Below are 27,547 nucleotides of genomic sequence, written 5' to 3'. Positions count from 1 at the left end.
GGGCTCCGCCCCTCTCAATGATGTGGAAACAACACGCATGGTCCGTGGACGCACACAGACCTTGGAGGAGCGGCGGCGGCGGCGGCGTTCAGACCCGCAGATCAAACCGGCATGAGGGAGAATGGATACTTCAGCGTCTGGAAAAAGGCTGCCATGTCCCAGAGGAGTTGAAGACAGGTACGTTAACATGTGAGGGGGACCGGGAAGTATGCTGTCCGTTATTAATGAGAGGGAGAAAAATATAAGCTCGGTCACCGTCCAATCATGCGTCTACGTGGTCCCATCGCCGCGTGCACGCATGAGCGCGTCACTCAGTCATACAAGTTTACTGGAGGCGAGACGCTGGCGCACTGAAGTGCGATGCGGTACGGTCCAGTAGGCAAGCCAACAGGATGCGCTTTTTACCCTCAGGGTGCGCAGCGTTTGGCGACCAATGGGGCCGATCCAGTCACCGTCGGTTGTTTTGGGGGGCAACAGCGGGCATGTGCCCGAATGGCGAGACACGTCAGGTTTAACGCATGCATGTCCAGATTTCAATTCTGCTGCATGATTGTAGAGCATTTGCTAAAGATGCACGACAGGCAACATTAATTCCGTTCAGGTCCCCAAAACATCTTCTACCTCTCATGATCTATTGCGGTAAAATTTGGCTTGATCTTTACTATTTGGCTTTTTAGCGCGTTTCTTGTTGCTTTACTGTTAACTCGGTGCTGCCCGTATTAAAAATACAGGTGAGTCATGTGGAAGGTGGTCTGTCACCGGTGCTGTTGTTTTACTCCAGTGACCTTATGGTGTCATGCATTGTTGCAGCGTCACAGCTACAATCCGCTGTTTGCGGTATCCTCTTCTCATTTTCCTTTTCTTTCTTTAGATTACAGAGTTGTGCTCCACATCTTGTTGTGAGTTATTTCAGCAAAATGCAGTATAATAGTGATATTTGTTCATTACACATCTGTTTAGAACCGGTTTACGTAAATGCATTTTTTGATACTGCCATGCAGTTCAGTCTACTAAGAGAAATACAGCTTTTGCACTGAAAACAACCTCACTCTTTGCTGGGGGGCAGTTTCTCTCTCAACAGCTTGTATTTATGATGAGCCAACACAAGCATGACCCACAAATTCAGGGTAGTGTTTTAAATCTGCTGCAGAATTCAGTTTCACTCCTCCAAAATTGTGTCAAGAATGCTGTTTTAGTTGCAGGAATACTTGAAAAGTGAATAGAACTGGTTGTTGCAGCAGTGCTTCTTCTGTCGGTAGTACTATTCAACTTAAACACTCAAAGATCAGCAGAGGTGACGCATCAGATATTTGCTTACTGTTTTGGGGAAATTGGAAATTATCTGTTCACTAGTTTTACAATAATATGATATGTAATATATTTTATGGACTGGCTTTTTAAAGTGGATCCCCTGAGATGGTAATCATCATCCTATACAAATTATCCACTATTCTCAGATTTTCATTATAAATGAAGATACATTTCTAATAAAGTACATTATTGATGCGTTGGTGACGGAGCAGCAATATGCTGCCCTGAATGTTGATCTGTTCGGTGAGATGTTGTATCATCAGGGACGTTGCTTCCAATGAAGAGGCAAGAATTCAAGTTTTTCCTATAGATACACTTCAGTTTTTTAGAGAATTTTGAAAGGAGTCCACCAAGACTCAATATTAAGCCCCCTTTTATTTTCATTTTACCGTATATTAATAATCTTTGGACTAACAGTTAGTTTTACAGATTATTCTTTACTCTGTTCTATTCTGAAATATTGACATGTTTCAAACTACGTCTCAGGTGATACAGACACAGGTGCCCTAAAAAGTCAATTTAAGCTAAATCAAGGTTGTTTTCCATGAATAACTCGCATATTTAAATACTTTCTACCCTGGTGGGAGATTTTGTCAAGTTAATATGGTCTTTCTACTATTTGGTTAATTGGCTAGACTATGAAAACTGAACATTTGGTTAAAAAGCAGAAGGTTAGAGGGGTCTTTTGCTTTATGTGCATCTATGCTTTTTACATTTTGCCAATTCAAATTGTAGGGCGTTTCTGGTTAAACAAGAAATAATACAAAATTGTGGTTTCGGAATTCATGCAAGGTTGAACAAAAGCAGTCAGCATTTGAAAGTGGAAAAGTGAGATAGACCCCCCCCCAAGCAGAATGACCTCAGTGTTCAGGGATGTGTCCTAAAGGTGGTAACATGAACCCCTCTCTGTGCGACATGCCTGTTCAGAGAGCTGACCTTCTGTTTGTCCCTATTTGTGTGGTTGAGCAGCAGCCAGTTTTGCTCTTCTCTGGCTTGTATTCATGCTCTGTAACTCTAAAGGATCTTCAATGTTCGACCAACTGTCTGCTCACGAAAGAATGTCTGCACATTCATATGGTACTTTGTCAACTTTTCAGACAATCCATGACTTTGTGCTTCATGTATGTGCTACCAAAACAATGTTTTCTTGATATGTGCATAATCTTACCCTCGTAAGGGCTCTTGTGAATAATTCATCTCCATCCCACTGGCGCATAACTCTTCTTTCATTTGCAAAGTACATATTAACTACATTCTGATGTTATGTTTTGTGCCAAGTGAATAATAAATAAAGCATACTGTGATAATATCAATTCATTGGAATGTTTTGGTTCCTGTTTCCCATAGTTTCCAGAAGCTTAGAAGAAGAATATTACTCTTAATATTGTTAAGTTGCATTAGGCATTGACTGGCTACAGTCAAAATCTACTTTGCCATACAGTTACAATTGAAAGTGTTTTTAATGTGATGCCAGAGAACATGCATGATTGATCAAAGTTTCCTCTGTTTATGGCCGTAACAACGGAGCATAGAATGATACAGCCCTACCCCTCTCCCACCTGTTGCTGGCTGAAATAAAGGCATCATTTCTTTTACTCTCAGTTACAACAGATATCAATTTAGCTATTTTGAAATATTTGAGTTGCACAAGACACAGATAGTCCAATTTGGAAAAAAAAATAAATTGCACACAAACTGTTACCCACGAAAACAAATATGTTCCAATTTTTAAGCTGCAACCCAAAGAGCCCAATTATTCTTAATTTGCAGTAAAACTTCTTAGATCGTGATCATCATACATTTTTGTTTTAGATATTTATGTCAATACTTTGCAAATATTAATCTGTTGGCCCAAGCATACACTTTGAGCCTTATGAGTATTTTGTTATTTTTATTCTCATAGATTTAACATCCATCCATCCATTTTCTATACACCCTTGGTCCCTAGTGGGATCAGGAGGGTTGCTGGTGCCTATCACCAGCTAACGTTCCGGGTGAGAGGCGGGGTTCACCTTGGACAGGTCGTCAGTCTGTCGCAGGGCAACACAGAAAACAAACAGGACAAACAACCATTCACACACACACTCACACCTAGGGAGAATTTAGAGAGACCAATTAACCTGACAGTCATGTTTTTGGATTGTGAGAGGAAGCCAGAGAACCCGGAGAGAACCCATGCATGCACAGGGAGAACATGCAAACTCCATGCAGAAAGACCCCGGGCCGGGAATCAAACCCAGGACCTTCTTGCTGCAAGGCAACAGCTCTACCAACTGTGCCACTGTGCAGCCCCATAGATTTCTAAGTAAATAATTTCTAAATAAACTTCTAAATAAATGATTTATTTAAATTTACATATATACAAATAAACCACATTTGGGTGCCAGTACATTTTGAATGAACTTCTCTGCCTGTTTAAAATCCTTTCTGTAAAGACCGGTTACCTTTTGTTGTGTTGACATATTTCAACATAACACCCCGTTTTCTTACATGTTTAACACATGATCACATTTTGTCTAGCTGTGTTTTTGATGACAAACAAGAAAGCTTTCCAATATTGTTGTGCTTGCATCTAAGGTGCATTTCGTAACAGAGAAGAGCTCAACCTTCCCTTGTTTCGCCTGACAGGAAATCTGTCTTTGTTAGTAAATATCTCTGATGGTGCTGCTCTCTTTTGGTCCTCTGCCATCTTTTGTAGTTTAATAAAATTAATTCTCTACATTCAGTCTTGCAGTGTATCCCAAGGTTATATGGGTTTGTTTTTCATGTTTTCACTACTAAACATTGGAAACTCCCCTTCTTCATAGCACACATATTGCTTAATATAAAGTTTTTATTTTTCTAAGAAGATGTTATCTTGCATCATATTTAAGATGACGGAATGGTAATGTGCTGACTGCCAACATTATCTGATAGATGGCTTGGCAAGATTCGTTTCTAGATGGTTTCCACAGGCCAACAGTTTCTGCGCATCAGCACGACTTTGATGTATGCATTTAATGTTTGCAAAAAAAGTTGAGAAAGCAACATATGATCCAAAAGTATTACTAAAGTAAATGCTTTTGCAGCTCTTTGATCCTGCAGCTTGGATCATCGTGAATTATTCAGCCAGAAATTATAATCAAAGTGTAAAAAAAAAAAAAGTAGCACATTCTAGAAAGAAACAAGGATTGAGTTGTGTTTTGAGCTTTAAAGCCAGTTTTAAAGAGCTTTAACAGGATTTTGATAAATTACTGTGGGCTGCTATTCAAAATTAACCACATATTGGACTCAAGTACTCATCCCCAAACATCCTCATCTTTCTTTACGGGGATGAATAATTGTTCAGAAATCTCATCACATCTCAGTTTCACCTGTTCTGAAGCTGGGAGCAAAAACATGGGCACTGCTGTCAAAAATGCGCATGGTGATGGTCTTCAGCTTCACATGGCTGATCCAGTCTTGTAGTTCCAGGATGAATAATGGATATTAAGTGCGCAAAACTGCTGAGGCTATGAGTCACTTTGTGAAGACTGGAGTTAGGCTAACTTCACCGCACTATCAGTCAGAAAAACAACTACAGTAAATTGACTCTGAGTATTTTTGGGTTGACTTGGAGCTAAGCTGTAATTAAAGTAGCATACTTTGAATAATTCATCTTTAGAACATTTCATTTTGAGTGTCTATTTGGTGGATTCAAGTGAGCATCAAAGCTAATTGAACTAAACCTGGTGGATATTGTTTCCATCACAAGATCAATGAATTCAATTCACATTAATTTAGAAACTATGGAGCAAATATTGCTTAACATCTGGTTTACCCACTGTGACATCCTGCTGCAGCAATGACTTGAGAGCAAGAAAACAGATTTTTTTGTACTTCTAAACCTTCAGGGTGTGTGAACATTCAGATCTTTATGCTCATCTAATCTTGTCCTTGAAGAATCCATCTCGGACTATTTTAGTATTCAACTGAAACAGAAAACCTTGTCTTAAAAAACAACCCGTTCTAAATTGGAAAGAAGACGGATGACCTACTTGGTTGAAGTTGAAGAAACTCTGATTATATAAACTTTTTGAAAGAATAATGAATGTGTTTAATTAAATAGGAATTACATTAAGTACTGATACATTTAGGGCAATTCAAAACATCCTATTCCAGTCCTATTCCAACACTGTGGTAAAGAAAAGCTTAATGTAGCTATTTTTCTCCTGTTTCAGATTCACTTAAGGTAAATTATGGGTGAAGTGTTTTGTGTAACTAACTCGGCATATAGCTGACTAAATGAAGCCGCTTGTGAAGTTGCACTTTAATTTATTCAAAGTTTCCCTAATAAGTAACTCTGGCGAGCAGCCACCTATGCTAGTATAGGCTCAGTCTTGTCCAATGAATCTGAGCTTTTTTCTCTCTGAACTCTAAATTATTTTCCTCTCCCATACCCTTGTCTTTGATGTTGACTCTTGAGATTCCACTCTCAGCTGGAGACCACTGGATCATCCGCTAATGATCTCTGCCCTGCACTGGTTACTTCTTTCATGTCTTGCACAGCACTTACATTTTTCATTTTTCACATGTCAGTTGTGCAGGGTGCTGTTTGGTACAATGGATCATCTCTTTCCTCTGAGGAATATAGGTGTGGAAGGGGGCGGTGTGAAAGAGGAGGATGCGTGGAAAATAAAAACACTTGAACCTTCGTTCTCATGGATTTTATTTTCCCCCACCACTTGCAGAACTGAATTGTTATCCTGTCGTTGGTGATGGCCTTTAGGTTTGTGTAATAATTCTAAAATACATTTTGTAAGGTTACTGTGACCTTATGAACTGAAATAAAACTTTTTTGTGATCAGCATTGTTTGTATTTACTGCATGGCCTTCAAATTAATAGTAAAAAATAAAGAGTTTGATATCACAACTACATCATTTTGAATAATATTTCATCAAGTGGCCTATGCACAGTTCCTACAATAAAACGCTGTGGCTATTTATTAACTGACCTTTATCCAATCTCTTCTGGGCAACAGGACTATGATTTAGCCAGTTAGACATGGGCTTTGCTGCCTTTAGTAAGGGTTGAACTCTGCTGCCTTTTACCACATCTAGTGGTATTAACATCCTTTCCAGAGAACAAAATAGTAATAATTTATGTGTCGGATCCCTACACAGTAACCCAAAATGGCATTAAAGAAAGTCTCAGTAGTCATATTTAGAAATTTGTACAAGACAAAAGAAGCTATCTCTACTGGAGACAAGAGGTTGCTTATTACTTGGAAATCTGTGTGCTGTCTTACTTTATAAACCAGCACAAGTTAGGATTCATGTAAAACAATTCTGGATGTAAGTGACCTTAACGTAAGAAGAAAAATGAGAGTTGAATTGTTTAAAACGGTTGGTCTTAGGCTTTTCAAGCAACCGTTCATATTCCCAATTGTGTATCTTCTGGATATTCAGAATATCTCTGTCATTTTTATGTTGTTTGAAGGTCATTGCTGTAAACCTTGCCCAGATGCAGCTATATGTACCCTTTTATTATCTGGGACACAAATCTTAATTTATAGACTGCTTGACGCATGCAAGTTTGCAATTCAACCTTTGGTTATGTAAAACTGAGATGTATCCTGTAACATTTTGTAAAACAGACATTTTCACTGCACCCTTATGTTTCACCCTATCTGTGGAGATTATAAAGATTGATAGTTAGAGATTAAATCTTGTCCTAGTGGGACCAAGACCAAAGCGGACCTCTGCAATTTTAAAACAATGCCAGTCTCAAAAACATTATGTTATATTTTATGAACCCATAACCCATTGGGACGTTGGTATTGGGTATTGATTTACACAAAGATTTGTTTCTTGGGAGTTGCAATTTGAAGGAAGTGCATCCACAATATTCTTCCTGTGTGAAACACTCCCTGAGAATGGAAAATATCAAGTATTTCTAGTCAGAACTACATGATGTAAAAGTAAAAAGCAAAAATGTTACCTGTTTCTCACAAGAATATCACAAGTGCTGCATGTAAATCATTTTCTTTGTAGTCAAAACCCAGTGTAAAGCTGATGACTTATTTATTGTGCTGTTGTTTTAAGATGATAAATTCCTCTTTGGTCTTGGACCGTTCTGTTCAACCTTCAGAACCAAATATTCTTGACTTACACTGAATAAAGATGCCAAGAGAGTTATTTTCTGTGTGTAAGATATTTAATGTCAATAACATTTTAACAGAACCGGACATTAAAGATTTCCTCGTCCCTTTAAGGAAAATTGATGAAAGACACGAGCAGTTAGAGGGAACCTATTGACTGTCTGTGTCTATTCATTAGCATTGATGAGAGTGGAACTCATTTGATTTACTTGCCCGCAAATGCATTGAATGGCAATTTATCAAAGAGCTTAACGCATCTGGGTCCTTGGACAATACCAGTAATGTAAAATATTAAACGTCTGTATTTGTAGCATCACCTAGCAAATTGCTCCAGAACAATCAATGCCTTGGATGTTCAGCTACATCAGTTTCTGGCTGAGTGTTTAGCCTTCTGCTAGTAGTGACATAAACAGATTTAAGTTAAGCTGAGCTGCACACTAGCAATCTACATTTCTGAAATGCCTGTGGTGACAGTCTGCAAGACATCAGCATTAACCCACATCATTCATGCATTTTTATTTCAATGTTCTGTTTGTTAAAGGAGGGGTGCATAAGGTTGGGTTACAGAATGTTTTAATTGACATTTTTCATGCTTTATCATGTGCTTCCAGGTCCTTTTTAAGATCACAAGATAGCCATTTTAATGCTAATTGAAAAGTATGAAAGTATCAATAGGGAATCTACTGACCCTAGTTTGGTGGAATCTAGCTCAGAGCTTCATCTTATGTAATGCCTCTCTAAACAAGGCACCTTTGTCTTTTTGAGGGCATTTCAGTTATTTTATCAGGGTCACAACCTTCTGAACCACGTGAAGGTTGTCTCAGAATGGGAAGTCAGTCTTGTATGTTTTAATTATTTTTGCTTAAATTATTACATTCAAAGCGTGTCCAGAATAACAATATTTTTGCCAAACTGACATTGACATTTGTATTTGCAACTCTGGTCCAGGATCAAACAAATGATTTAGACTTTGTTTACATAAGTTTGCTGTGCAAAAACTGCTGGTATCATCTGATGGTGATTGGGAACAAGTGTCACATTTAGACAGCACTTCACCCATCTTTAGATTAGACTGCCGAGCCACCTGGAGCCAGCTGTAGTTGCCATGCCAGGGCATTAGATGGCACTGGGATTTGAGCATGTCGTCAAACCCCGCACGTCCTTTGAACGTCAACGTCATCCTGCAGCTGTGCGTTCTGCGAATGGTTGCTTTCACACCTGCAGAGTACTTCACACTTTCATGTGGGGTGCTACCAAAAAGTTCCACTTGGAGACCTTCAAAAAGTCCCAGTGTCGAACTCTGGTGACGTGTAAGCGAACAGTTCAGTTGCAACAAAAATATTATGGTTTCACTGGAAACCATTTAATGGAATCTTATGGAAAATATTATCCTTGTTTTTTTCCTTTGCTTTTTTCCAAAATAAAACTAGATATTTGGTGATTATAGGGGAATATGGTGTCTACGACCACTTTGTTATTGGTTTTTTCCCCCTTTCTGATAGAAAACAAAAATGGATCAATATTTTTAAATCAGTTTTTATGACCCTGTTTTCAAATAAACTTCACATTTATGATGAAGACTAGGCAAAGCAATGATGTGCCACAGTGGTTTTGGAAGAATTGTTTGCCCTGCACAGCTTTAGTCATACCCAGGGCAATAGATTATCATGACCAAAATTTGTTTTTTGGGCTTTGCACTGATTTACTGGAGGTCAGTAAATCAGATTTTTCAAGTCTTTAAACTTGACTTATCTTTCAACTTAGAAGTCGAAATTTCCAACTTGTGAGTTTGAACAGAAGACACATCAGCTCATACCTTTTGTTGTCTTCCCTCCTTGGCTGGAGGTTTCTCACACACACTTGCTTGGGGCATGTTTTCACTGCTCGGTGTGCAAACTGTTTTCTGGGGCACATGATGCAGGCTGCTGTTAAGCATGCGATGTGTTGCCCTCACGCTTACATTTCTCCCACATCTATTTTTTTTTCCTCTGCTGTGTCCTCTACAGTTCTATTTCCTCAAAAAAATAAAATAACTGCATCAGAGCTGACGTGATTACCATACAAGATATGCTGTGCTCTTCTCGTGTAGTCCACTAGGTTGCCTAAGTCTTCAGAATTATACATGACAACAGAGTAGTCTTTTTCATCTTCCAGAATCAAATTTTACCAAGCCTATCCTTGAGCCTTAAGAAGGGATGTCAAATCAGGATTGTTTTCTTGGGGTGCAACAAAATCTTGAAGTGAAATTTTTTGTATATTTTCTGGCAAAGAAAGTCTGTCATGAAAACATGCTACGCAGTTGCTTCAAACTTGTGGCCTGATCTGGGGAAGTAAGTTTGGTCGAGTGGCAGAAAGCTTTAAGTTAAGTTAAATTTTAACACCCTGTTGTATTGTTTAGTCATTTTAAAGTAAGAGAAGAAGTAATTTAAGTAATTTAACCTTATTTCCTTCCTATACAGCTTAAGTAGAAAGCAACTAGATTTCTTTCCTTAATTCTTCATTTTACTTCTCATCCAAAAGGTTTCTTCCATTTCAAACATGGTTGGAACTAACAGGCGTATAAGCTGAATTGTTTTTACAATAAAACTGACTATAAAGAGCAAGACGCACCAGATCCAATTTGGCATCTGATTTGACCAAAATGAGCAATTTGAACACATAAAATTTAATGGGGCCTCAGACTGCTGGCGATTCCCTGTGACTGTGTCTCCAAATGTCTGACCAAAATAGCCTCCATGTCTACCTTGGTTGGAACTACGAGGCAATTTGATGGTAATGTTATGAGTGAAATGGGAAGTGAGACACGGTGGAAAAGTAAAACACTTCCGCTTTGTGGAAAAACACAAACTAAATCTTTTACTAGCAAAAGCGTAATGTATGTACCCATGATAGAAGCTCAGAAGTACAGAAAATAAATGAAATGGCAATCTTCTCTGAGCTTGTTGGAGCATTTTGAGTTTACTTTCATGCTGGCGGGATTTCCGGCACGTACTCTCTGGACTTGCAATACTCAACCCTGCAAGTCCAGTAGTCCGTGGAGGGATTCTTGAGCCGAAGCCTGTGGGTCAGGGAAAAACGGATCAGAACTTGGAGAATTGGATGCAAGCAGTGTATCTTGGGCTTGAGAGTTGAAGCTGCCATTGTTGCAAATGGGTCGGCCAACAAAATATTAATCCTATAGAATGGGATGTCATTCAGGTACATGTGCATGCAAAGGCAGATTAATATTTTTGGCCATACAGTCTAGCTTAACTGATTATTTTTTGAGTTATTCTGAAAAACTAACAAACCCCCAATTTCCTCCATTGAAAGGTCAGCGATTTGAGTAAATATCACGTTTCCTTTAGAGGGAAATTATAGAGGGAGAGAACAAGCATTCCTGCTGGCACTAGATTTGTAGTTTATGGAGATGAAATTATAGAATAAGAGAGGGAGGAGAGTGTCAGCTGGAGTGTGTTTGGGGGGTGGGTGGCTAATAAAGAGTCACTCCCCCTCTTTCCCTCCTCTGGTTTTCCAACTCCTGTGTGCAAATAGTAGTCATTCTGCTGGGAATTCACTGCAGAGGATCTTAAACATAGTTTCCAGTTTACTTCACTCTTCTCTGTGGCAGAAAACAAAACAACACCTGGTTTTACATAATACGGTAAGTCATTATGTTCGCTGGTTATAGTTTGGCTTTTCGAAACGAAACACTTTTTGTGTTCCAAATGGACAAAAATAACACTCTCCACAGGTGATGCATGTTGAGTTTGTGTTGAGTTTGCAGGATAAGGTTTTAAGATGCAAGTTGGTATTTTTGTTCAAGCAGATTCATCCAGCTGCTTTCTCAGTGTTTTGTATTCTGTTCGATTTGGTTTGCATTTTCCTCTTTTTACTTTATTTTAGTTTATTTTTTAAAATATTTTCTATTTTGTGACCATATTTTGAGGTCTTAAAAAAATCTCAGCCCATTTCAAACACTCCTTAAACATTCTAGGTGTAAATGGACGTTGTTGTGACACCACAGCTGTTTCTGTTTGGTTATTCTCACAGACCAAACAGAGGCGCTCACAGCCGAATCGTTGTGTTTTTACAGACGCGAGCTAAAATTGCGACTGACAAAAGTGTTGCTGGTTAGAGAGGTGTGTGCTCGTTCCACCCCCTTCTTCACACATACATGGCAATTTGACTCTGTGCCTGGTGTAGTTGACAGTCGAGAGGCGTATCCACCGTATATCAGTTACAACCTCCCATTCCTCGTCTGTGCTTTTACATGAGGACCCAATGTGTAAAGAAGGCGTTTCAGGCCCAGCTTAATGTGTGACGTCGGAAAAGGATCTTTGTTTTCCACCATTTTATACCTGTAGAACACCAGTGTAAAGCAAAATATATTACCTATATCTAATTGCTTTCTATTCCTACAGGAAACAAACAATACAGCCTGTCTTTGTTGTTGTAATGACAAAGCAGTTGCTGGTGGTGGGACTGGTGGTTTTGTGATGCTGGGAAAGACAAATGATGAATTGCAAATGTGAGAGGTGGTCAAAGTCAGAAAGAATCCCCAGAGCACATCCTGGAGGGGGGTAGCTGCAGACTTCATGATGTCCGAGTTCATTTAAAATCAGAGCATTGTGCTTAAAAGGCGCTGTGACTCCTGCGGTGGGGAGAAGGGCGAGAAATGGTCATCTGCTGTCATAGTTATGGTAATGTATGTGCTGTTCAAGGCTCAGCAGGACAGGAGGTCAGATTCTGACAGCCTGGGTTGTAAATCTTAACAGCGCTTCTGAATCATGTAGAGCTACCTTAATAATGAAACAAATCTTTTTAAAAAGAGGAAAAAAAAAAAGCTTTGTACCCAAAAATAATATGCAGAAAATGTAATTATCTTTTATTCTCTTTCAACAATTGTCTCCAGAAAAGGCAAATGTGTGGAGGAGCTTGCTTGCACACACTTAAGCTTGGGAAGCCTCTGTACAGTTAAACAAAGGCTATATTGTAGATTTACAAGCCACAAGCATTTGTTAAGATCATGTGATCTCTCAGAACTAAGCTTGTAACGCTTTGACCATTTGAAGCAGAATGCAGGATCACAGCCACTATGCAGACATCTCTCTCTACACAATGTAAAAGCCAATGTTATTTCACATGCATGCAGATTTATTAACATTTAAACACTTATTTTTAGCTTTTATATCCTTTATGCTTGTATTAACCTTCATAATGTGGTAACACACAGGGAAGCAGTGACGTCGAGTTTAGCTGAGACATGTTAGGGTCCAGCACATGCAGTTTAGTAAAGAGGATTGTTATAGGAACTGTAAACAAAGTTGCTGAGAGGAAATTGACTCATTTTCTACCTTGCTTTGTGCAGTCATGTGTGCCGAGATCTTGTTTGTTTCTGCTCTGGGGAACAGTGCATCACAGCAGAAAGCTGGGAGCTTCAGGCAAGTTATTGTTAAGGTGTACTGTAGACAACTTCATGGGATTTAGAAAGATAGTTTGAAGATGTTGAACATTGAACATATAAACTTGATGGTGAGCTGGAGACGTTATGCAGGAATTAAAAGATAGCACAATTATTTTTGCGCAGTTTTTTAAAATTTTGGAAAGTGATTTTTGCATTCACTATTAGGTAGGAAAAGACAGTCACATTTTTTCCCACTGCGGCATCTAACAGGAATAGACCTATTATGTCTCTAGTTTCTATTTGCAAAACAACCTGGAACATGAATTCCCTGCTCATTAATATTGGAATCATAAATATGAACATTCATCTTGACGTTGACCCAGTTGTGATTTGGAGTGGAGTGTGTACTTATGGTGGTGTTTAAAAGGAAACACACTCAGGCTGAAAGCATGAATGGTTTTTCTCCATTTACTGACCTGGAATCTGATGTTTGGCTGTTTGGAAATGCCCAAGGGAAGTGCATGAATTAATCTTTTGGAGAATATTGTTCCATTGTTTTGATAACACTTTAAGTTTGGACCATTTGGAAATATTTTGGCATACAAATTTAGGAGATCAATAGAGATGGAGATGTCCAATTCTGTTAGCGCAGCTAGCATTGCTAAAAATGTAGTCTGTGTATGAGTATTTTAACGAATGTCCATCCTTACCTTGACTTTGTGATTTAGGAAAAGCTGCTAACTTCTCCAAATCTAGCTTGTTCCATGACAAAGACTGAAAAATCCAACTGATAAAACAGTGTAGCTTTTTTCATCCTTCTTGTTATCTGCTATTAGTTTCACTCTGTCTTTCACATTCTGAATTAATCTCATGTTAATATGACATAGCTTCTTCCCTCTTCAATTGTTTTTTAAACATCTGAGTCTGAAAAGGACTCTCAGCACCTAGCGATGAAATATATCAATATTGATTTTATGGAAATTCTGATAAACTCCAGGTAGAAAAAATCCTGAATCTTGCTCTCTCTTTTGAGAACAGTGTTATATTTTGAAGTTGCGTTTTAGTCCTGAGAGATCAGTTTACGTCTCAAATCTCACATTTTATGCATCTGGCTCCACTCTCATTACTATTTCCACTCAACCTTTTTCAGATGAAGCCAGTCAGAGTCATTTATGACATAGGGCATTGTTTCACAATATTAATGTCAACAGGAAAATGGGCCCTTTTTCTTTCCTACATCGTCACCAGTTTCATTCCTCTGATTGGATGTAACTGTGTAACCGTTGCGAGACTGCAGATGTAAATGTTTTTTTTTCCTGATTTGCATATGGATATTTGTTTACTGAAAGACAAGATAGTGGACTGTTTACCAAAAATTCCTCTGGTTCCTTCATGATTCAAAAATGCAAATTTCCTCCCTGGCAAAATAATAAACATGAGAAAGTGCTAATATTGTAACCAAATGCTGGTCTGAGGTCTAGTGGTTTATGACTGCTTTCAACTTGCAGCTGTTGAAGTGCTTTGAAAAGCTGTCAATGAGAAACTGTGAGTCTGTGTGTTGGAGTTGGCATTTGAGTAGCAGCTCAGTGGAAAAAAAAGCCTGGAACTGGCACCTCCGATACTGAAGTGAAATTTTAAATATCAAGGACAGACGATATTAGCATTTCTTCATTTCATTTTTGAGGTATTTATGAATTCCTACTTTTTTTCTTACATTAAGTTTCTATATTAATGATGTTACATAGTCTAATGTAAAGTACAAAAATTATCCTTTGCATTGTTTTGACTAAAAACTGTGGAGTTGCAAGAGAGAAGATCTCTATTTTAAAACTTCTATCTCAATTGCAGAATTACACTTCCTTCTACTTTTATCTGAAAAAATCCGATTACTAGTCTTTTTTTATTTTTTAGACTTACAAAACCAGAATGTTGAGTTATCAAATAAAAATGTCATATTTGCTCTTTTTAAGTACAAAGTAAAATAGCTAAGTGAACATCCTGCAATGTGGTAGTTTCCTATTTTTGCCAGGCATAGTAGTGGCCTTTGCATGCAGGGATACCCTAGAGCAGGGGTGGGCAGTGTTGGTCCTCGAGGGGTGTCCTGCAACTCTTGGATGTCTTTCTGTTCCAATACACTTGAATCCAACAGCTGAATCGCTTCCCAAGTGCAATCAGGTTCTCTGGAGTCCTGCTAATGATCTCATTATTTGACTCAGGTGTGCTGAAGTAGAGATACATCTAAAAGTTGCAGGAGACCGGCCCTCGAGGTCTGGAGTTGCCCACCCCTGCCCTAGAGGAAACACTGGTAGGGACCAAGATGTCGCTAGGCTTTTTTAAACAACAACAGCTGCAGCTCAGCATCAAACTCCATGTCACTTTAAAGAACATGGGACCTTTTTTTAAACTGCTCTAAAAACCTGCTAACAACCACACTGTCATCTAGCTTTTGAGAGCAAAGTGAAGGCTCTCACAAGCTTTAACGTTATAAAACAATGTAAAGGCGTAAAGTGGTTACTCTTTCCTGCATGAAATGACTTTGTAGTAGTATTGGTTCCAGACTCTAATGGGCTTGTATGGAAGAACAACACACGATGCTTTACACAAACATGTGTACACCGACTTTAACAACTCAGCACTGTGTTCCTGAACGTGAAAACAAACTAATTGACAAACAGCAATCATGTAATTTTTATTGCTGTTCAGTTCCTTCATCCCAGTGTGTTTGTTTGAAACAGAAGTTTTTTCTTTGGTCTAAAGCAGGGATCTGCAGCCTTTTTAAGGGAGCACAATGTTTTTATTTATAGGCTGTAAAATAAAGAAAAACATCCAAGTTTTTGAAAAAGAAGATGGAAACAATTGCTTCAATGGGATGATATTGGTGGAAAATGACTTTAAAAAAGCACATAGTTTCCAACCTAATGACAAGAAAACAAATGATGATCAGATGATGCCAATTGGTTTGGCCTTTTAAAAGGAAAACATTTAAACCGGTAATAAATATACTTTTCCTTAAGCCTACGTTTCTGTGTTTAAAATGTATTGTATTACTATGATTCAATATTCTAATCTTAAATGTCATGTTTTGTTGGCTATAAGCATAAAAGCATAATTATGTATCAGCATCATCCTTTCAAGTTGTTAAAATGTAACAATGTGTCCAATAAGACACACAGGTAGTCTTTGTCTCCACTGAGGGTTTGATTGTCTAGTGAAAACTATCGTATCTACATTTTTATAAAGTACAATATGTTTAACAGCATTATTATAATTGTAAATCCTAAAACCTGCAATTAATTTTAACCAACAAATGTGGTTTGCTTGATTAATGTACATTTGTATGTACAGTATTGTCATAATAATACGACACAGGCTTTTAATTTTTAGTTAACGACACCACAGATTTCACCATTGTTAAATCAGGGGGAAGAACGGTGTTAACAGGTTCTGACTGAGGCATTGGAGTACCACACAATATACAACACAGCCAGACATTCACTGACACTCCAGATGGCCACTTGTCAGCTTTGTGGATAATACCCCACTGAGCTCAGACCCCAGTGGCCCCAACACTGAGCATGCAGCCATCAATAGCCACGAGAACAGCACCTTGTTTGGTCATTATTTTGGATCTTAATAAATAGAAATAATTTGGATAATTCTAACTGGCCTATAACAGGAGACGTTTGGTCTGGTTCAACTTCAGACAGTGAGAAAAAAAAGGTGTGCCTTTTTTTAAGGCACATCTTAAAAAAAAGATGTAAACTTCTGGGTTTAACTGTATAGTTCTATACTGTAAGTATGACCAGTACTAAAAACAAAAAAGAAATATAGACAAAATGAGATTTCAGTTTAAATAAAGATAATATAAAATAAAAGGAGGGTGGGAAAATTATTGTCAGAATAGGACTGTTGAGCCTGAACAGAACTAGGAATACAGTTTTATATGCAGATAAACAATGACCAATTGAAGAAAAGCAGTCATAGTTTTGCTATTTGGGACTTATTTCTGCATACATACGGATGTGAGTTTATTAGCTGGAAAATAAGCTCGTACATCTTCAGTGCAGCCCTAATTTGCCGAGCCCCTCCCTTGTTCTCTATACCTACCTGTGTTATTATCTTAAGAGCCTGCCGTGTTTAGATTACAGGGTTTTGTGTTTCAGCTTGTCACTACTAGTGAGCCCAATGCATTCTTTTCAACAACATAGTTGGTGTCAGGCACGTCTCTCATCCCTGCAAACATCTTTTTTTTTTTCTTGCCCTTTTATATTACTCAATATTTTTTATAGGCTTTGTGGCTAAACTATTTAGACCGCATATTTAAAGTTGATGACTTTGTTCAGCTTTAGCTGTTGGTAGATCCAATTTTGCCTCTGGGGACATTCTCAGAAGATAAAAGTAAGTTGGCTTTGGGTCCCCAAGTCAAAACCCCCATTTAACTTTGTTCCTCAGTTTCCTCTTCCTGCTCCAGCAAGCCTAGGAATTTCTCAGTGGTAAGATGTGCCTTTAAGTGTTGTTTTGCAACAAAAGGACCTTAAATCTACCCTTCACATAGTTTAGACCTGACATAATGACACAACCTTCCCTCAGGCCATTGTTTAGATAAATTCTTATTTATAAGGACATTATAAAAATTGTGGTGTTACCAGGGAATGCATAAGGATAACAATTCCAAATGGAAAACTGTAAAAGCATTTATTTAACATAAACTTAAGCTATAATGGAAAAGCCGTGTGTTGGAATTATGAGGTTAATTAGCAGCTGGGAGCAGCTTACTAGATGCATCGATTGACTTAATTATCATTAAGTGTGACCGGATATTGTTGCAATTTGCTGATCTTTTGAATCCAGTTTTACAAAATGCATTTGAAAAGCACTTCGGTATTGATCCTGGAGAATCACTATGGATTATAAGGCCAGTCCAAGATAATTCAGAGTCACCCGTTCCGCAGAGAGAATGATTTCTGTGGATACAGCATTTAAGAGTTGGCAATGCTCCAAAGAGTGGATGTCCCAGAAAGCTCCCACTGAAGTGCAGCATCCTGAGAAACTGCAAACAAAAAACCTTAAGGCTGCAGCTCAAACTCCACACAGCTTTAGTTGACGTATGGGAAGTAAGTACTGCATGACAAACGTCTAACAAAAGGCAATCAAGCTTCTAGAGCAAAGTGTATTTATTTTTAAACAAGATTTTAACCTGAAACACAAAAGTGTACATAACTAACAACCATTTACACACTCACACTGTGACACAATTTAGAGGGACCAATTAACCCAACAGTGATGTTTTGTAACTTTGGGAAGAAGTCAGAGTACCCTTAGAGAACGCCTGCATACACAGGGAGAACGTACAAAATCTATACTCAAATCTATACTCCAGGCCGGATTTTGAACCCAGCAGTGCTACCAACTTCGTCTCCGTCTTTTTGCAAGATTTTACATATCTAAAAAATGTTTATGGTTAAACAAGGTACAGATAAGTGTATATTTTTTTGCCCAATCTAAAGGCAGCATAATGCTTTCTGTGTATTCACACCTTCCCAAATAGGTTGTAGCTTTGTTGAATCTCTACTTTCCTAGAAGTGGTTTTGTTGCTGTTATGCAGATGCATTAAAAAAGTCTTGTGGTTATGTTCCTATTTTTGGATTGTTACAGAAGCAAATTATGAGTCAAGCTATTCTCTGCACCTACACATCCCACTGAAATGTGAGGCGAATCACTGTTTACCTCATGTTTAGAAAACTTAAAAGTCCCAGGGCACCAATGAAGCTTTAAGCAAAATCCATAAATGTTCATGTGTACTTTGTTTTTCCAAGACAGGGGTAGCAGTATGTGATGCGACTAAAGATTGTTTTCTGTGGAGAACATGGTTATGTTGATGAGCCCCTATGAGGATTTATTACAGAATCGGTGTCCATCAACCCCAGTGGCATGATGCTTTCCCTGCCATGCATCAATGTGGAATGATTGACATTCTCACTAGTGGCTACATTTTGTCTGTGCTGGGTAGTGTCAAGAAGAGAAACAGATCTATTCCTGTTCTGTATGGTTGGCCCTGGCACTGTGGAAACCTTTTTTTAATTTGGAGTGTTTTTTTTTTTATAGTGTTACAACTACACAATTTACACACAAAAGTACTAAAGGGGATTGGAAAGTCGGGTTAGAAAAAATTGGAACAATACTCTACTTGTTTTCTATTGCAGGTTAGTAAGACAGAGAGATATTGTTATCCCAGATTTCTGTCTTTCTGTTACTTAACTGTTCACATGTCTTAAAATTGTTAACTTAATTTGTGGATCCAGGCTTAAAAAGCAAAAGTACTTAAATGTTGCAAGTTATATTGGGTTAAAGAGGCAGGCAGGTTCAGTCATTCTCAGTTGTCTTGGGTTTTGTTGCCAAAAACAGCCTTTATAGAGAACTGTACTATCTTTTTATAGGAGGATATCTGGGGCAGTGATCAGTGAATGTCTGACATTTGAATAAGTTCTGTTTTCTCATAAACACACTCACTAGTAAGCTACAGTGGACAATAGACTGTACTGTGCCATAAGAAAAAAACATTTGTGTGCAGTTTGCTGTCCAACTTGCTATCAAGTAAATACATCTTGATGCAGCATTAATACTGGAACATAATGTAATATACTAAAAGATTCCACAGTTTTAGAGTTCATCTTTATGTAGCTGAACCTTTATTCGCAGACACAGATTCAGGTCTAAAATACATTCTTTTTCTCTACACAAATGACATCTGCAGAACCATTAATTTTTAACATTCAAACAAATAAAATATGAAGAAATTTTAGCAGGAAATGTTACAGCCCTGATGTAGCACAGAGGGTAATGTTGAAGGCTCTTATACTTTGTGTTTGTTCCTGTTTGTTTGTTTTCCCTGTGAATTATATAAAAAGAGGAGGATTACATTAATAATCTAAAACATTATCCATTGCAGTCCAAGTCAGTGGTGATCAGAGGACATAATTAAGAGAGAAATGGGCTCAACAAGGTAGAAAAACAAGGTCAGCAAGAGTTTATGTAACACTCCCATCACTGCAAGCTTGAGTGCATGCAGCAGCAGGAGATTGTTTTTTTTTTTTTTTTTTCACTTACATGCATCAGCTACACACATTCATACTAAAACACTGCAACCCCTAAAGAGTCCTAAAGCTAGAGAAGGAAACATGAAGGGGAGATAAAAGCTACATCTCTGGGTAATCTTCACTCCCATCTGCTGATCTCTGAGTTTAAAACAGAGGGAGTTGTCCTGCCTTGAGGATGGTGGATGGAGTCTGAATAAGTGGTCTGGTGAAAACCCTCCTCCTGCTTGCAGTCCCTCTATACAGCAGGGGGTAGCTTCTGAGAACAAATGGTAATTGAACAACACATTGGTTCACTTCAGCTTTAAATAACTCATGTTCACTCAGCCTGTCACTGCAGTCTCTGGTGCATTTTAAAAGGGGTTGACTCAATCATATAGTTACAGTTTAATAGGAGTTTTTAGCTTGTTAATATAACCAAACCTTGGTCAGAAAGTAAAAGGTTGAAGTTGCTGAAGTTGCATTTGCTTTACGCCATTACACAGCTATTTATGTCCCTTATTAAAATTAATGTCCCTTTGTTATCTCCTTTAGGAAGTGTAGCAGGTTACATGCATACATCACTTCTTATATTTATATTTTTGTCTTTATTGGCTCAAAGGTATAATTCTGGATTTTTGCTGACATTTGCATCAAAACATTATAAGTAAGACAACTGCTTATCTGCAATAGAGAGTCTTTATTTAGTATAAATCCAGAGTAGTTGGGCTTTTGGGGTGAAGCTAATGGCTAGTTTGAGAAGGGCCAAAACTAAAACTACCACAGTGAAAAACCTCAAAATGGCACAGTTTGTGCATTTTTTATTTTATGAACCTTTAAACCACTGTGACGGTTTCAATTGGTTGTTATTTACAACGAACCCAATGGTAATTTAGATGGAGAATGGAGATTAGAGGTGATGTGCCACCAATGATCCTTCTTTGTGAAATACACTAAGAATTGCTCATGTACAGGGTCTTAAAATATGGGAAGATAAGTTTAGGAGAGTAAAATGCAATAAAATTAGTGTTTAATTAAAACAACATATTTTGTACTTTTACACTTGACTGGAAACAATTTACCTGTTCCTAACAGGAAGGTCACTAGTGACAAACTGCCTCCTGTCTTTTCTTGAACTACAATTTTTAATTAGTTTTGTATACTTTGCAATTTCTTGTAATGTTGCCATTGATTATTTTTACTTACTAAAATAAAATGAATGTTTTTTGAAAGACAAACATGAATTTGTATTTTTTAGGGTTTTGTGGACCTGACAGCTGCTGAAGTCTCAAGTCGTCTGAAGATTCGGTGACAAGATGCCAGAAAAATTATTAAAGTTCTGCAGGTATGCCAAAAATGATGAACAGTTTCCATGTCTCTTAGTATGATTTGTAAATGGAGCACAAAATAAATTTGTCTCTTTTCTACTTAGACTTTAAATCATGGGGAACACTGAGAGCCAAAACGGGGAACATGCCCTCTACAGTACTGGACGTGGCTATTTGTCACGGAAGCACATGTCTCGGTCTCTACGCATTTCCAACAAACAGTCAAGGCGTTCTCGGCATCCTTCGTCGGGAAAAATGGAGCACAGAAACTCTGAGACGAGCACTCGGTCAAGTAGCACCCCCAGCATCCCACAGTCCCTAGCTGACAATGGTTTGGAACCCTTCAATGAAACAAACAACTTCCCTGACTTTGGAAGCCCCATTTGGGTGGATCGTGTGGCAATGAGTTTACGCCCTATATCATTTCATAATGATCTGGCCAATCCCTCAGTGCATATGAATACAATGCACATAACCCTACCTGGTCCCACTGCGGAAGAGACGCAGGATGAGGAAGTGTACACAAATGAGGTTAAATATATTCAGCAGACTTTAGAGTGCTCCAAAGAGACAATCAGCTTCAAAAAGAGATCGAAATCTGCAGACACCTGGCGAGATGACAGCCTAGAATTTTCCCTGTCTGATGTCAGTCAAGATAACTTAACCAGCACCGAGGAGATCATCGACATGGCTAATGAGAGAGACTTCCCTGACTGTGAAGGCCACATGCAGTTCAGCCCAACAGACTCTGCCGACAGAGCAAACTCACTGGATGAACTGTACAGCGACACCAGCCCAGCCTCCAGAACCCATGGCCGCTATGCCAAGTGGCATGACACCAACAGATCTGTGGGAGAGGGAGAGGACGGTAAGAGGCTGTCACCATCAGAGGAGGATGGGACTTCATACGGCGCATACACTCTTCCCTGCCGACGTTCCCACTGCCTCTCTGAAGGCCTGAGCAACCTCCAAGCCACAATGTGCAAGAGTATGCAGGGCCGGCGAGCACAGACCATACAGGTGAGATCTTTGCTTTGTCTGTGAGTTCACCTTTCACAACTTTAATAATATTTAGCGTATCATTTCTGAAATGCGACATGAAACAACTGTTCATAACGGGGTAAGCTTAGGTAAACACACCAAGGTGTCGTCGCATGAAGGTATTTACACAAAATGTTGTAACATGACCTTTACATTTTCCTAGAATGGAAAAGGTACATTTGTTCCTTTAGCATATTTAATATTACAGTTGTAATTGACTACTCAAACAAAACCACAACTGTCTGTATTCATTATTCTTTTGGACCACAAAGGCCCAAAAAACATCTTCATGATCCAGAAGACTTTTGTAAAATATTCTGTGGACAAAAGAGACAACAGTGAAACTTTTCCATAGGCATATCTCCTGTTATTGAGGCAGTTTTCTGAAAAACAATAAAGTAGGGACTGTCAAAATTGGCGGTGGTAGTGTGATGGTCTGGGGCTACTTTGCTTCTTCAGAGTCAATGCTACCTGCCATAAGTTTAGGATTTGTCATCCAGTAACTCAATGATCCAATCCACCAAGCCCACCTCTGAATGGCTCAACAAAATCCCAATGAACGTTTTTGGATTGGAATAGTAAAATATTGAAATGTTGTGCATGAACCTTCAGCCCATTCCTTGAAGATTAGTTGGACCAAATTGCTCCACAGTGACATAAAAGATTACCAGTCTCAAATACTTGGTGACAGTTGTTGCTGCTAAAGGATGAACAAGTTACTATGTATAGGAGACAGTTATTGGGATCATGTTAATATGGATACATTTTTAGCCTACTTAATGAAATAATTTTAACATTGCATTTTGTACGTACTTTGGTTATTTTTAATATCAAAATTTGGGCTTATTTAAAATAAGTGTGACAAATAAAGTTAGCTAAGATCTCTAATAAAGCAGATACTTTGTCATAATTTGCTAATTAATGCAAAGGAAAAACTGTTAATGACCACAGTCCTAGTCAAGACAACACATGGCATTATTTTATTTTTGATGATTATTAATAATCCCCATTGTCGCTGAGAATTTCTTGTATTGAACCCACCCCATAAAGTTTCTGCATTTCACCTCGGATGAAACCATTTATTTTTTTTTCCTGGGAAAGGAGACTGGGAAGAAGGGAGGGAGTGAGCACAGATTTAGTCACTGTGTTAGAAATGCCCAGGGCCTTTGTTATGATAATGAGGAGAGGCCTGTGCAAGAGTGCAACAGTAAAACGTGTGTGGTGGCCCCTGTCCTGACAGGATACCGTCAACCTTGTTGAATGGAGCTCCAGCGTGCATGATTAGGTCATGTGACCAGATAGAGATACCAGGCTCTGTGTGTATCCCCTTTTATCTCCCAGGAGGCTTTGGCCCTGTGAGAAGGAGAGTGCAGACCTTGTGGTGCCACAGGAAGGGCAGGCCGTATTCATGCAGAAGAATCCTTGCTGTTCATTAATTTTAAGCACAATCTGAGCATTAGACATTCTAGATCCATCTTTAGCTTATACTAGTCTAGGGTTTTTAAAAACTGCCTTGCTTTTCAAGAATAGCTCTATTCTGCATTTGGAGATATTACTGAGTTATCGTTCATGATTTCTTATTGTTTCCTGCCTGTGCTCCTGGTGATGAAGAACAGTCGGTTGCCATGCTGTCTCACCTGCCTTGTTTCATCTTCCAGGATGTCACGGCCGGAGACGGCAGTGAATATGAAGACAGCGGGATCGACGGGGTGATGGTTGATGCAGTGCACCAACCTCGACGCTACAAGACGATGTCGGCGTCCTTCTCCGTCTGTTCCATGCACGGGCGGAACGTGTTTGTTGGCAGTGACAGCGGCAGCAGCAGTGGCGGCGGTGGCGCCAGCGAGGGTGTGCAGGGTGTGTACGAGAACTTCCGTCAAGAACTACAAATGAGTTCCTGCCAGACGGAGAGCTTGGAGGAAGCGGGCTCCGCCCTTAGCGATGAGCAGAGCACCATGAGCTCCGCCTACCAGTCTGATCTGTTGCTAAGCGTCGTCCAGGGGATGGTCCGTAAAGCCGGCAAACTTGCTGTAAAGAACTTCCTTGTGCACAAAAAGAACAAGAAAGTTGAGTCTGCCACAAGACGCAAGTGGAAGACTTACTGGGTTTCCCTAAAAGGTAAGTTCAAACACAGTGCAGTATTAGGATCACACATCCCTTTTTATTCTCAATGTCAGACATGGAATCAGTAAAAATGTTTACTGTCTTGGATTTGAATTTCTAAAGTTGTTTATTTGTCTATTTGTTTGAATAGCTTAAAGTTGCCTGAATTGGGTCAAATATTCTGGGTATCTTTCAATGAGTTTCTCACACTACAGTAGTTTCATAGAATTTTAGTAATGGTAAGATTTTGTAGGCCACCTTGTTTACACTCACACAACCTGTCAGTTATAACCACAGATTGTTTGCACTTGTCACCCCTGAAACTTTCCAGCTTCCTCTTTATTCTTCCCAATGTAAAAATTGTCGTTATGGCTAAACTCTTCAAGTAGTTTTGAGCACAACACAAGATGTGAATCCAAATATAAGGATCTTGGTCCCTGAGTGTCTTTGCAAACTACCGTTTACTTTTGGAGTGAAAATGGCTTCTTAGTTGCTGAAAGGATCTTCAACGAGCATCTTTATGAATTCTTTAGTGTTTGTTCTGCGATTGAAATGCACATTTTAGACCTCAATTTCTTTGACACAGAACCCGTCATCCTAACTGAACAGTGTGATGGTTGGACATTGCCTTTATAATTGAGTTTAATTGTTTGAAGAGATAAAAGTAGCACATTCAGGCATCTAGAAATTGTTGCCAAGCTGCACCTCCCTTTTTATATTGTATATGTAAACTTCTGGTTTAAATTGTATATTAATAATGACATGTTTGACTTAAAACCTTTGCACACCTTGGTACAGGTAAATAGCACTTCATATAAACTTGTGTTTTTACTTTTGTATTTTAAAATAAAATCATGCCCTTATCCAAGTCAGCCCTGCTGCACTTCTTAATCTTGGCCACTGGAGAGCAGAAGTAAATTGCTGAAGTGATTTAGGCTTTCATTGAAAATGAAGACTGAAACCAGCAAGTATGCTTCTTAAAAAAAAGTATTTGGTTTTCCAGGATGCACTCTCTTCTTTTATGAAACTGATGGCCGGTCAGGGATTGACAACAACAGTATTCCCAAGCATGCCATATGGGTGGAGAACAGTATTGTCCAGGCTGTGCCTGAGCACCCCAAAAAGGACTTTGTGTTCTGCCTCAGCAATTCCTTGGGGGATGCATACCTTTTCCAGGTAAGAAAATGTCTCTGTGTCACCAGGTAGCCATTGAGAAATGTTCAGTATATTTAAATAATTATTGTTTCCATAAACGTTAACAAATCAAAGTCTCAGCTTTACTGTAGAAGATTTTATAGGAATTTCTATCAAAGCAATAAATAAGTATTCAGCACAAACTTCCAATTGTTTTACTATAGTTTTGGGTGAGAGACCAGAAATATGAAAAATAATGCATTCTTTTGAACTCAGCCACCACCCATGAACATGCTTCAATATAAATTGTCCTCTGACTGGACGAAGGTTCATTATCCAGCTGACAGATGAATGTCCTCCCCAGCATCAAGTATTTTACAGCCTTGATGAAGTTTCTTTTTTTCTCCCAGGCTTGGTCTGTATTTCGCTCCATCCATATTTTCATCAAATCTGTGTCTTGGCTGCTTCTATGAGAAACAATGCTTTTAAAGTTACAAAGTTTCATTCCTACCCAGAATGCCAGTTTAATTAAAACAACTGAGGATGCAGCAGAAATGACATATTTGGACAAAGAATAAATGCACACACCTTCAGGAGGCAAACTGGTTGTTTTATTATTTTTCTTTAAATGTATAGTTTCACTTACAGTTTACACACTTGTCTGACTGATGTGCTGAATTTTGATTTATCACAAAATCAAATTTTATGGTTGTAATGTGACTAAAAATCTAAAAATAAATAACAGGAACATGAATACTTTTGCAACAAATTGCATGTCAACACGTTTAACCTCTAAACCTCTACTTTCTGCCTCCATGAAGACTTGCAGCCAGACAGAGCTAGAAAACTGGATCACCGCCATCCACTCAGCATGCGCCACCGCCGTCGCTCGCCAGCATCACAGAGAGGACACCGTTAGGCTGCTGCGGGCTGAGATCAAGAAGCTGGAGCAGAAGATCGACATGGATGAAAAGATGAAAAAGATGGGAGAGATGCAACTGTCTGCTGTCACTGACACCAAGAAGAGGAAGACAATCCTGGATCAAGTAGGTTTCATAACCCCTCACTCTGCCGGGTTGTTGGGTGTTATCCCATCGGTTGATGTGCTGAACTTTCTGTTCTCAAATTCTTCTTTATATCTAGGTTAAGCTTTAACAATCAATTCACTTTGAGATTTTTAGCTGTTAATTGCATGACAGTTTCCGCTTGAAATATCATTTATTTATTTTGATGATGCCAAAAAAGATGAAAGTATTATTTAAAGTATTGAACAATGAAATTTCCCCCCTTTTTGTTACTTAATATGTGAAACAAATGTTTCCAAAAGGGATAACTTTATATTTACCATTCTATCATTTTGGCTTTAACTGAGTTAAACTGAAAGGGGTGTTTTAGTGTTGCAATAAGAACAAAATATTATTATTAAATGCAAAATATGTTTTGACTCACTTATATTGTCTTCGAAATACCTAAAAGTAGAAAAAGTTTATTTTGTTGATGTTAATGTATGTTGACTAAAACACAAGTGATACAATTTCTAGGTTAAAATTAGGTCTAAATAATGCTCCACTTCATTAAAGAAGCTCTTTTGAGTAAACAGCCTTTCGCATTTTAAAATGATCCATCAATGATGATGAAATTACGACACATGAACGGTAGCTCTGAAACTTTTTATAAGTGTCATGATTGTGAATGTTAAAGTTTCCAAGTAACACCATACTGGATGACATTTCTGATTGGTAATGCAATAAAATTAATCTAAAGTAAAAGAAGAGGAAGAACATGTATTATCAATTTGAATACTTTGGTAGTCGTTTCACAATCCGTGCTGGAGAGATTTATCATGACAAAACAAGAGTGGGGCAGAGAAGAAGCGTTGCATGCAGAGACGAGCTAAAAGATTTTCAGAGTTATTGTCTGAACAGCTGGTGGTGCGGCACACATATTTTTTTTGAACTTGGTGTACTGTTGGCACTGCTGAACAGAGCCCCATTCTCCAATAATTGAGAAGCTCACATTGTGTCTAATAGGATTGCTTACAGAGAGGGCACA

At 38.5% G+C, this 27,547-nt stretch overlaps 1 protein-coding gene across 3 annotated transcripts in view; it reads left to right on the top strand.

Moving 5' to 3' along the window:
• LOC122832699 (rho guanine nucleotide exchange factor TIAM1-like) overlaps positions 1–27,547 on the top strand; it is a 47,349-nt gene continuing 19,802 nt past the window's right edge. The window contains exons 1-6 of one of the 3 annotated variants that reach the window (XM_044119706.1): positions 1–177; positions 21,148–21,234; positions 21,322–22,237; positions 23,917–24,376; positions 25,365–25,537; positions 26,317–26,541. In XM_044119706.1, coding sequence (XP_043975641.1) covers positions 21,332–22,237; positions 23,917–24,376; positions 25,365–25,537; positions 26,317–26,541 — 1,764 coding nt within the window. In that variant the 5' untranslated portion in view covers positions 1–177; positions 21,148–21,234; positions 21,322–21,331. Of the gene's footprint in view, positions 178–14,385; positions 14,501–18,906; positions 20,183–21,147; positions 21,235–21,321; positions 22,238–23,916; positions 24,377–25,364; positions 25,538–26,316; positions 26,542–27,547 lie in introns of those variants that run through there. The other 2 variants (XM_044119707.1, XM_044119708.1) reach the window with 2 other exon arrangements.

The sequence above is a fragment of the Gambusia affinis genome, linkage group LG06, assembly GCF_019740435.1.
Source record: "Gambusia affinis linkage group LG06, SWU_Gaff_1.0, whole genome shotgun sequence".
Classification (NCBI taxonomy): domain Eukaryota; kingdom Metazoa; phylum Chordata; class Actinopteri; order Cyprinodontiformes; family Poeciliidae; genus Gambusia; species Gambusia affinis.
The sequence above is the reverse complement of the archived record's forward strand: the minus strand, read 5'-3'. Positions and strand labels throughout refer to the sequence as shown.